This window comes from Penaeus monodon, chromosome 39 (genome assembly GCF_015228065.2).
Source record: "Penaeus monodon isolate SGIC_2016 chromosome 39, NSTDA_Pmon_1, whole genome shotgun sequence".
In the NCBI taxonomy this organism is placed as follows: Eukaryota; Metazoa; Arthropoda; class Malacostraca; order Decapoda; family Penaeidae; genus Penaeus; species Penaeus monodon.
Genome location: NC_051424.1, coordinates 26,831,144 through 26,843,643, shown reverse-complemented (window position 1 = coordinate 26,843,643; position 12,500 = coordinate 26,831,144). Strand labels below are relative to the sequence as shown.

At 35.6% G+C, this 12,500-nt stretch overlaps 1 protein-coding gene across 5 annotated transcripts in view; it reads right to left on the bottom strand.

The window, feature by feature from the left end:
* Positions 1-2,061: 2,061 nt before the first annotated feature.
* The window catches only part of LOC119597292 (epidermal growth factor receptor substrate 15-like 1), a 40,360-nt gene continuing 29,921 nt past the window's right edge, over positions 2,062-12,500 (bottom strand). For 4 of the 5 annotated variants that reach the window (XM_037946833.1, XM_037946836.1, XM_037946834.1 and 1 more), the window contains 2 exons: positions 12,313-12,500; positions 2,062-9,788 (listed from right to left, as the gene is read on the bottom strand). The exon at positions 12,313-12,500 is cut by the window's right edge and continues 169 nt beyond it. In XM_037946833.1, the coding sequence (XP_037802761.1) occupies positions 8,763-9,788; positions 12,313-12,500 (1,214 nt within the window). In that variant the 3' untranslated portion in view covers positions 2,062-8,762. Of the gene's footprint in view, positions 9,821-12,312 lie in introns of all 5 variants that reach the window. The other variant, XM_037946837.1, reaches the window with a different exon arrangement.

Genomic DNA, 12,500 nt, shown 5'->3' with positions numbered 1-12,500 from the left:
GTTCATTGCCTGGAAGAGGCATATTTGTACATGGAAGCAGGCACACATCGCATGGTTTCCTTCTGCAAGACCACGCGTGGTTACCTTCACAACCAATGCCTCGCTCACGGGGCGAGCGAAGCCGCGTTGTCAAATTCTTTTGGCGGAATCTTTCTAGACACCTTAAAACTACTGTATGGCATACATCCAAAGGTTTTTCATTTTGTTGAATTGACAACTGTCCAAGGTGGCCGGTCACACACAAAAAAGGGACTGGTCCAATCTTAGCATGGCACGAAGGTCGCAGTGACAAGTGCAACGTGCCACGCCATTTCTGTGTGGAAGGTTTCATATGTTTCCTTATGTTCGTTTCTAAGTGCCATACCACGTAGCATGTCGCATGCGACGTCCCACCTTGGTGTGGAGGCGCCTTTTGGGAACTGTGACTTGATGTATCCTTCCACATCAGACCGCCCAAAGTAGTTGTTGACACCCAAATATGGTTGAGCTCTACCCTTTCTTTCGTCTAATGGCCAGCTTCCTTCATTTTTTCCAATCATTTTTGGTGATGAAGTAGGATTCTTGTCCATCATGAGGATATCAAGCAATAAACTTATCTCACTATGTACGCAAAATCCTGCGCTAAGTGAGAGAGTAATTTCTCTTTTGCGAACGAATAGGCCTATCAGCTGAAACCTGTGCATTTCTAACTTGTCATGTTTTTCCTTTCCGGCGGCGTATCTTTGTGTTCCTAAACATTTGTAGCAGAAAGATGAGTCTGAAATTGGAGATGACCGGGTAGTGGAGGTAGACATATCATATTGTTTAATAATGTATATATTTCTCTCTTTCTCTTCTTTACTTTACTTTTTCCTCATTACAGTTTAAATTATTTATTGAACTGGTTATATAAACGAAGATACAAACAGTATCAATAGCAGAATTTTAAAGAACGAAATTAAGTGACATTTTTTCCAGTGTTAACAGTGACAATGAACATTCTTAGTTCACGCAGAGTTAAGGTGCACAAATTGAGGTGAAGACGCTGCACGTGTTCTTGCATTTGGAACAAGAAATTTTTTCCTATGATGGGAGTGGTTTCATGAGATACGCCTTTATTGTTCCTATTTATAAGGCCAATAGAATATGAGGTCTGGTTCAGACGGTTCCAAAAATATTGTCCATTGCGCAAATGGGTTGTGACGTCACTGACGGTAAAATTACCTAGACTGTGATGATAAAATAAGACCAGTATATCTTTACAAAACTCACCTTTTCACATACTATTGAATGACTCCAGTAGAGCTAAATTCATCAATGGCACGAATTGAGGAGGGTGGAATAACCTTGTATTCTCTTGACCTTCCCCATTCTAGCCAGGCTGACTGCCCAACCAGTGTCGTGAGGATCGTAGTAAATCCGTATAATGACAGGATTTACCCGTAGAAGCGAAACCTAAACTTTTAACTCTTTGAACATTGGTGTGTGCTTTGCTATCGGCGGAGCATATAATTCAAGAAAATCCCGAACCAATTACTGATAGTTACTAAGGGAAAAAATCGAAGCAAAGACCCATTCTTTAATTATTCCAGTAAATAATATTTTTTTCTAGAGGCTTTTTTTTATTACGGGTAAAATGTCGGTCACGGTATATTCAACACAATCAAAGAGTATTTGTTATACTTATGGATCAGTCTCATAATTCTGCATAATTAAAGATGTATTTGCTTTGCCCATTTGAGTGCCACCTTGGTATTCTTGGGAGGGGCCGATGCACCGCTATCCTCTAATATATTCAAACTGTTTGTTGAGGTGTGCAAATTCTATTTTTCTTTCTTTTTTAATGCCTGTTATTTCCTACTTAATCATATAATTTAAATGAGCTTGTAGACATAGAAAGCTGGTTTCTTCAAGCCGTTTTCTTGATGGTAATAATTACAGTTATCACTTCTTAATCATCCCATTCCATGATTAGTATGTAAAAAAAAATATACCCAGTATGAACATACGAATCATTACACAAGTTCATTAAAATTACTTAATTCATTGCACTGAATATGTACAGGATTAAGTAAACTAAAATTTCTGGTGAACGTGTTTGTTTATTAAGCATTATGTACACTGAGATAACATGACGGTGACACTGAACAACACGACTTATAGAGGGCGCAACCCTGGAATCTTCATATTGTGGTAGCATCTGGGGAAAATTCCCTAGCTGGCGGGGAGAAGCAACATCAACTATAAAATAAAATCAACTATAATTTCCTTCTTTACTTCGTTTGCAGCAAAAAGAAAAAAAAGAAAAAGAACTGCAAGAATTATTGACAGTAAATCGCATCTACATCTTGCTTCAAATCTGAGGTACATGTGGGTTGCAAAAATCTTAAAATCGACACTAGGCGTATTAACCAACCAATCGGGATAGATAAAATTAATATCTTACACTCAGTTTCCTCGGGAAGATGAAATAACAAATGTACAGTCTTCGTGCAGTCTGAACACATATGATGGAGACACATCAAGAGAGAAGAGGCAACGCACTCAGGCACCATTTCTTCTTTTTATCACCACTGGAGTGTGAAGCGGCAACCCTCACCACCTAATGATTGGTACAAGGTTGGTGGCGAAGACCTAGAGGTGTATGGACCTGGAGAGCTACGAGAGGGGGCTATCAATCATCCAGTGGCAAGAGAATGCGAGACCCGGGAGCTGGGGGACAGGAGGGTGGTGGCACACCCTTTGAAGGCAGTAGCAAGTGCAAGTGCAAGCACCCTACCAATGAGACAACTCGCTGACACACACACACCCCTTTCAGGTTGTGGATGAAGGCACCTCATTCTGTGCCTGACCCAAGTTAATATACTTATATATTCCTTACGTTATTAGTTTATTACTATAGTTTATTTCCTTCCATGGCAAGCAGTGTAGTAGTTTGCACATGTGGATCAACATCTTTACTTCTAAATCACCAATGACATGCAGACTGGTAACTGCATTTTAAAAAATTATGTGAACTCAATAAGCATATGTCAACTTTATAAATGCATACAGATAGTTGTGTGTTTCTGTGTATATGTTAATGTTTGTATCTATGTGGTGTGTCCCCTAAATATTAATATAAATGCATGATTGTGTTTATCTGAACATCTATAAACACATGGAACCTGCAGCCAATTGTCGCAGTAAGACCATAAAAAGGTCATATAACAATATAAACTTGCATCTGCTAAACTCTGCATTAAGGATCTAAATGTCAAAATCTGGCTGATATATATATATATATCCCCATGCATATAAATGGAAATCACTGCACTTGCACACTTTAAAAGCTTATACAGCTTAGATAAACTCTGCAAACTTATAAACAAATGAGATTCAATGTAATATATATATATGTATATATATAAATATATATAAGATTATGTACAATTCTATTAAGTGCTTCCATCAATGAAAATGCATAACAGCAACATTCCCATGTAATCATTCCTCTATCATCACCCTCAAAATTCCACATCCTCTAAAAAAAAAAAAAAATTTAGTCTTATCATTCTCATCATTCTACAAAGTGAGTGTGTGGACCGATTTTTGCAAAATGCAAGTTTTTTCCCAGTCATTTGATTTTACAAAATGTAACAGGGTAAGTGTGTGTGATCTGTAACTCTAACTTACTCTCAAAATCAGCAAAGTGCTGCTTCTTGCTGTGCAGGAGGCATGGCTTCGAACTCTTCATATAATGAGCGACATGGCTTAAACTTTGTTGGCTATGCTGTTCCATGGTAAATCTGTACACAATATGGTCAACAAACTGTATATAAAAACTATAAAAACAAATCTTATGAGACTTTTCTCTTCCTTTATCATTAATCCTCTCAGAAAAATATATTTATATATAATCTTGCCACTTGCACCACCACCACCACCAGCTGTCCTATACTGATGATATAATACTGACATCATATACATGTAAGGCAATATACTGCCAGGTCTTTGCATACTGAACCAGAGCCCACAAAAAAGCAAGAGAAGAAGGGAGGAAATAAAGAATTATCCAATAATTGAACAAACATACATACTCCATAAAAGATATGAAAGTACTAGAAGTACCAGTAAAAAGAAATACCAGTAAAAAGAAAGAAAGAAAAAAAGAAAAAAAAAAAAAGAGCATTTGCAAGTAGAATAGTAACTAAAACAACACCATCACTTTTCACTAACGTCTCTTTCAAAACACCCAATAAAACTAACCAGTTTGTTAACTGTAACAAGATGGAAGGACATTCATAAATTGTCACATCTCTTGCCATGCACAGCATTGAGAGATATCAAGAAACACATCTATGAGAGAGCAACACTATTAATCATAATAGTCACACATACACGATTTCTGAAGAAAAAGTACTTCCCACATCTTTTTAAACAACATGCAAAACTGTTTCTTTTTGCCACTTCAAATATTGTTGCTCAGATTTGCTGGAAAGCCATAAAAATATCATTGTAGTCTTCTGCTTCACAATCAAACTGATGTTGTCACATGAAAATCATGTACCACACTAAACCAGGTAAGAGCAATTGGAGCACATTTTGGGGTAAATGTTTGCTCAGTAAATAGCACAAACAACATATTACAAAAGTAATATATTCAAAATTTCTTTACTTACACAAAATAAAAGCAACCTGTATCAAAATGTAAAGGTTTTCATCGAACAAATTTTTAGTACCTTGCCAGACTAGAGAAATGAAGCCCACATCTACACGACATTAAAAATCTATTTTGCTGCATGAAACAAGAAACAAAAAAAGAAAGACAGAAAAGAAAGAAAAATAAATAAATATATAAAAAAGTATCTATAAAAAATAATAAATAACAAGTTTGGAGTCAGGCCCCAGCCTGAATTACTTCCCATCTGACCACGCACACTAAATCTACGTGTCTCCTACTACATACCGTCTTTGGCCAACAACTTATCTCTTTGCTGCTCACCAAAAACAGGCCCATAACAACGCGGAGGAAGAGAAACGAGATATAGAGAGAAAGGGGGAAAGGGAAAGGGGGATATTGAGAAGGGTCAAGGTTCCAGAGGAGGATAACAGGATGCCACTAGTATACGCTTCTATGCCTTTATACAATAGCTTAACACTATTTCAGTACACGAGTATTTCACAGATACATTTACAGGGAAACAAGAAACAGTCTCCAGGCACACCTGGACACTCAACTTTATACACCACAAAAGTAATCTACAATACAACTTTCTCAAACCTGTAAGGCATTGTACATCATACATACATCTAAATCAACATGTTAATCACTGCAATCATTAACAGAATTTCAGTGTATGTGAGCTACATATTACCAATTATTTACTATAAACATGCAGAGAGTTTTTTAATTTTTTTATCAAACACAAAAATTTCTTCTTTAACAATGACATGATGTAAATTTTTAAGCTAAGAGGTCCTCCAGTTTAGTGAGCCAAGTCACTGGGATTTCAACATATTCTTTTTTTATATTATCATCTTTACTTTTATCTTTTTTTTTTTTTCTTTCACACAGACTTCAAGCAACAAGTCCCAGAAAGAGGACATCAGATTAAATCAGTCACAATTGTAAAAGCTCTTCATTCCTTTTCAATTCCTATTCGGCTTTCTCTTTATCTATATTTCATTCTATTTTCTTTTACTTTTTCTTTACTTTTCTTCACTCTTGACAACATGGTTCTCACACAGTAAAGCACTTCAGTTTGAACAAACTTTAAACCCATGGACAGTGGAACAGCATTCTCTGGATGAGACGACTCGGACGGTTAGACATCCACCAAGCACTTACTTCCAACGGCAAGACTAGAACATTCTCATCAACCACATACAGATAACGCTTCCATAATGTTGCCCAATGTACACTTCCTAACCACGGGAGGGGAAGGAGTTTTTAAGGATAAAATCATAATATAAAAAAATAATAATAATAAATAATAATAATAATAATAATATTAATAATAATTGACACACAATACCAAATTGCTATTGCTTCTATATTATGAGTGCTGGAATGAAAAATGTACAATGGTCTAATATACTAGTATACAATTCAATTGGAAGACAATGATAAGCCACAGGTGCTATACAAGAACATCTTACTCCAAAAAAATTGACTTTAATCTACAAATGTACAGTCAAAACACTTTTTTTTTTTTTTTTGATAAATTGTGAACAAAAGGTGAAAAAAAAAATACATATTAAGAGAAAAACAAAAGACCATGAATTGTGGACAGAGAATGCTTTATGTAGCTTATCACTCACTTCTGTGTTTTGGATACTATTTAAGACACATCAATCTATGCTCCCTTCCTCTTTACTCCACCCCCCCCAACCTCCCCCAAACCTAAATGCCTCTCTTTCCTCATGATAGTCATAAACACACTCCCCTGCTTTCTTCAATAGTCCACAAAAATGAAGATGATCCTCCATGGTAAGCCATTTTTTTCCTTTTCTAATGCCAAACAGCCCACTGAAGTCAGATCTTGGGGGAAAAATAAATAAATAAATAAATAAAAAATAAAAGTTTATATGGCCACTATTCCTGTTACCATACATACAGTTGGCACTAAATTGACTTTTCTTCCATTTATCTTGTCCTTTTTTTCTTCTTTTCTTTTTCCTTCTTCTTTCACTACTTTTCTTTCTTTTTCTTACTTTTCACTCTGACAGGGAGACCCTATAGCAACAAGAATGATCGAGGTAGTGGATCATTGACCCATGGGAAGGACGTGGGCCAGAAAGAATAGTATATTGCTTCTTGGAAGACGCAAACGTAAAGAAGACTACAACAACGCAAAGCTAGATTTGTCTTCAGTATCAAGTGGGTGTTGCTAAGCTTTGTGTTTAATTGTTATATCTTTTTTTTTCCTTTCTTTTCTGCATCAAAGCCATCTCACATGGCTGTCATCTGATAAGACATGCAGCAAATTTCGTTATTTATTCTCAAATACGACTGCCTTTAACCACTACTCAAGAGAAAAGAAAAAACTGTTTACTGAATAGAACTTTAGGCAAGTTATATAGAAAACACAGTAACTCCAATAATCAGCTGAAAATGAAGTTCATCTCCCCATGAAGATACAAGAAAACAAACACACATACCTGAGTGTGCACACAAAAGTTTACATGCATACATAAATACATGCAAACTTTCCCATGCATCCATGACACATACACAAATACACACACACAGACTAATCATACTTGGGGATGTTAGCCAACATACAGTCCACCCATATCTTCATAATACAGTTTATTCTAATGTTGCATTCTATAGCAGTTCCTAATCCTCCAGTGTTAAAATGAATCACTGCAATGAAGAAGGGAAAAAAAAACATGTAGGTGCAATCTAAATCACAGACGGACGAGACAGACAGACAGACAGACAGACAGACAGACAGACAGACAGACAGACAGACAGACAGACAGACAGACAGACAGACAGACAGACACACACACACACACACACACACACACACACACACACACACACATCTAAAGAGCAAACAACCACACCTATAAAAATATATCAAAACCTAATCCTTTGGAGAGATGAGGAATGGTCAGTTACGAGCTTGTATTCTGCTCTCAATGCAGGCAATAAAAATCTTGATGTTAAGAACCATATAGAAATAAAAATAATTATAATAATCAAAACAGCAAAAGCAGGGTGTGGTGAAAATCAAATTCCTTCATCTAATTTTCTTTAGCTGCTTTCCTAGGGGCAGTAGCTTTGCTGAACTAACAAAAACCAAAGGAGACAAAACAAACTTCTTTGCCTGCTATCACTAATAAGACCAATAAAATGGAAACAAAAAAAAAAAGAAGAAAATAAAGAAAAGAAAAAAAATAAAGACCATTAAGTGATTAAGATAAAGTGATAAGATAAACAATGCAAACAGAAGAATACACTATTTCTGTATACGATAAAGGGTAGGAAATACGATAAATTAGAGACGAAAATATAAAAACCTTCACCAAAATTTCCCTTCAAAGCCCACTGCAATTGCTCAGTCATGTGGAAAAAAATGCAGTCAAAATATCTCATGCTTATCAACATATGTGTATACTCAGAGAAAAAAATAATTTACATAATCAGTACAACAATGGCTTACTAATATTAATTACATATCAATAATATAGCATATACAGTTGAGAAATAATATAAAAAAAGATACTAATAACACCAAGAATAAAGAGAAATCAGGTATTGGAAATAGCTGGAATCAAAGGAGACAGAGCAGAGTACATACGTGGGTGTAAGTGATCCATAAAAAAATATCATAACAACAACAACAATGATTATTATAATAATAATAATAATAATAATAATAATAATAATAATAATAATAATTATTATTATTATTATTATCATATCAATAATAGTAATATGGGGAACAAAAAATAATAGTAGGAAAAATATAAATAAGTAAATGAAGATATTAATAATAATTATAGTATTAACGATAATCTTCTAATCTTTGTCACTGTGGTTATCAGCACAAAACCGACAATGATTACAATGATGAGTAACCCTAATGACATTAAATTTCATAATGTACTCTGGTCAACTCCAAACCAACCTGGACAAAAAGAAAGAGAAAGAGAAAAAGAAAGAGACAGAGAAAGAGAAAGAGAGAAAGAAAATTAAACCTATAATCTGAACTTCAACAGTCAATTCTCTTAACAACTTCACTTTATGGGTATTTTGACATATGTACACAACTAGTTCCCAGCATTATTTAGAGGCCCGTGGAGGGTGACCGTGAAGTCTGGGATTTGCCCGTGGTCATGGAACGCGAGAGAGTGAGAGCTAACTCCAGATCTGCACGTTCCTGCTCCTCCTGCTGCTTGCGGAACTCTTCAAACTTAATGCTCTCTTTGGCCGCCCATGCTAGCTGTTCCTCTTCACTTGCTGACTGCTGGGACTGGTTCAGGAAACTGTTGTTGAAAGGGCTGGAAGTCTTGCTGGTGGGCGCAAGATTATTTGAGCCCCATCCACCCTCACTGCGGCTGAGGCCAAAGTTTTCGTTCAACAAGTCCTCATTACTTTTCCACTTGCTCTTCTCTGCATTCGATACCTTAGATGACGAAAATGGGTCAAAATCGAAGTCTGCAAGCCGTCGCTCACCAAGAGACGTCTTGGACCGCACTGGTATGGTTTCCTTCACTTGGGAAGCAAAGGGATCCCCAATGACTGACTTTGATCGTGTGTTCTGGCTCGTTTCAAGTTTGTCTTTGTTGTTCTCAAAGTTTGCATTAAACTGATCTACACTGAAAAACTCTGTGGATAAATTGGCATTTGTATCATCCTCACTCATACTAAAACCAAAAGGATCTGTCTTGGGAGCATTATCAAGTGGCACCTTGACAGCACTCTCACTGGACTCCTCTGGCATTGTGTTGAAGGGGTCAGGCTCATCTTCCCAGGAAAATTTGTCTGCATCCTTGAAGCCCTGGTCCTTGAAGGGGTCATAATCACCACCAAAGGGATCAGCTGCTCCAGAAGTTTTGGAGAATGGATCGTCATCAGCAAACACCGAATTGTCTCCAAACCCCTCATCTGACCCAAAGCCTGATGAGCCAAAGGCATCCTGCGGCCAGGGGGAGTTATCGGTGCTTCTGATATTGGCCTTCGTTGCCGTGAAGGGAGAACCGAAGGGGTCCTCATCTGTCGATGGTTGGTACTTGGCGTCTGACGTAAACTTGTCCTCATCCCCCCAGGGTGATGTTGCTGCTGGGTTGCTGGCGACGACTACCTTGGAACACTAGTGAGAAGGGGAGGAGTTGTAGATCAGTGCTGCAAAGGTAAAGAGAGAGGGGGAGAAGCCCTGGTTACTGCCTGCAAACGCCGCGGGTCTGCTCTACGACTGTAAGGAAAAAATAAAACATAACAGGCATTCTAGACAGTAAGAAAAGAGAGAGGTGCATCGGACATGGTGGAGGGGGAAAAGATAAAAGACACATACATTACCAAATGAGTGAACAAAATAAACTTGGAATGTGATGCCAGGCTCACCCAACAAGTGACCGTCAGCGTACACCAACATGCTACAAACTGAAAATAATAATACTAGGGTAAAAATAAAGAAATCAGACAAAATAAAAGAGGAGATACCAAGGATTTCACTATCAACATTTTTTTCCTGAAAAACACTCATGCATTACACTACTGGAACATTAGAAGATGCAAATTGAAAATAGGTTACTGACCCTCTAACAAAAGTATACCTATAAATTTGTGGACTGCCTGTAGTTAATTTTCAAATAAAAAGATAATCCATGAATTACTATATGATCCATACTGAATCCTGCACAGTAGTACAAGACCAAAATCTCGAAAAGAGCTCTGATGCCCCGATAGAGTTCAACTCCAAATTAAACTGAAAGAACAAAGGTTAGAAAATGATGCAATTTTGGGTCAATTATGGATTTTGTAGTTCCCTAACTGTAATAATTTCAAACATCTGAATGCTGACATTACAGTCTTCAACCTTTGTAAGAGGTACTTCTATGTTCTCTGTCTTTGCGCAATATGATTTCCAGTAAATCCAAACAATTCCCAAAATTTTAATGACATCTAATGCTTATATGCAAAGACAAATTATAATATTGTACTCTCAGTGAGTTGAGGGACTAATGCAACCCAACACCACTAAATACATTTGAATTTTTAAAAATTTATTACTTAATCATAATACTATGGTATCTTCTCTTTTTTACATGCTAACTAAGCAGTAAACATACTGGGAAATAACTGTAGAAATACATTTTCAGAGGCCAAACACATCCATTAAAGTTTTCTTATATGATTATACTTATTTTCCTTTAAATGACTACAGTATGTTCTATACTTATGAGTAAATATGTGTGTGTATTCTTGCACAAGTTTAGGACAACCACATATACATTAATGTGACAGCATATCTTGGTTGAAACATCATATGTTAATTTGCAAGTGTCATGGCTACTTCTTGCCCTAAAGAACATTTCAAAGGAAAACCCATAAATATGTAAATCCAGCTGCAGTTTAGGATGATACTGTATGGCATACTGAAATCAACACCGATTCATGTTTTCAATTCTGTAGCATCTAGCCAACTTTTTTGAAGGAGCTGATAAGATCAAGGTTTGTACAAATAGCATTACAATCCTAGGTTCTCTTGGAGGGAAAAAAAATTTGCAAGGATTTGTGGGAATTAACAAAGAATATGGTATCACAATATAGGACAGACTCCTTTAATATCATGAAAATTTGAAATATAGGAAATATCATTATATTATCAATAATACTTCAAACACATTTAACAGTGGGAAAAAAAATAAACAAATAAAAAATAAATAAATAAATAAATATATATATATATACATATACATATATATAGATATACATACATATATATGGATATGTATATATGTATATATATGCATATATATATACATATACATATACATATACATATATATGGATATGTATATATGTGTATATTTGTATATATATGTATATATATGTATATATATGTAATATATATATATATATATATATATATATATATATATATATATATATATATATATATAAGAAACCGTTAGGAAACAGCTGAGGAACATTTTTGATAATAATTAGACCTTAGTGGAAAGTGGCATCCCCAAAACGAAACTTTGATATAAAAATAAACCAAAACACTAATACTGATAAAAAAATAAAGTCATGTCTCATCTACATAGTGTGCAACAATTGCTACAACAGGAATGCAAAGTCATGCAACATTTCCTCTAAGGAATTATCATTTCAAAAATAAAAACAAACTAAGTTCTTCAATTCCAAACCATCTTTACAGTTTCTTTGATTTTTTTCAATTCAAGCACTTATAATACTGCTTTCTTTCAAATATTAAGAAGTTAAAAGTAAATAATTTCTCTTAATTCTACAAAATCTAAGAAATTCATCACTACTGAACTCTTACAAAACTACTATTTGCAAACATCAAACACATATGCTGTGGTTGACAAAATGCTATTACTGAATTAGTTCATTATTTATAATTGATGGTTAATATGAAGATTTTATAAGTAAAATAATAAGAATAAAAACATACATCAAACATCAAAATTTAAGACTACAAAGTAGCCTCTACCTCAAGCAATACAAACAAAATAAATACACAAAGATTTTTTTTTTTTTATGTATAAATATACACACAAAGTAAAAATTCAAAATGCCAACAAACTAGTAAATAAAGTCAAAACAACAAATAAAAATGCTACTCAAGACGAGAAAATGAGACTCACCTTGGTATCAAAATCGGCAAAGTTCGCAAAGTCAGCAAAGCCCCCGTTGTTGGTGGCATTGGCAGGGGTCTTGTTATCCCCCCACCCCCCGGCAAAGGGGTCCACATTGCCTGTGTTCGAGTTGGCGTTGTTGGCTGCGTTGGGGTTGTTGGGGGTGGTGTTGGTGGTGGGGTTGTTGTTGGAGTTGA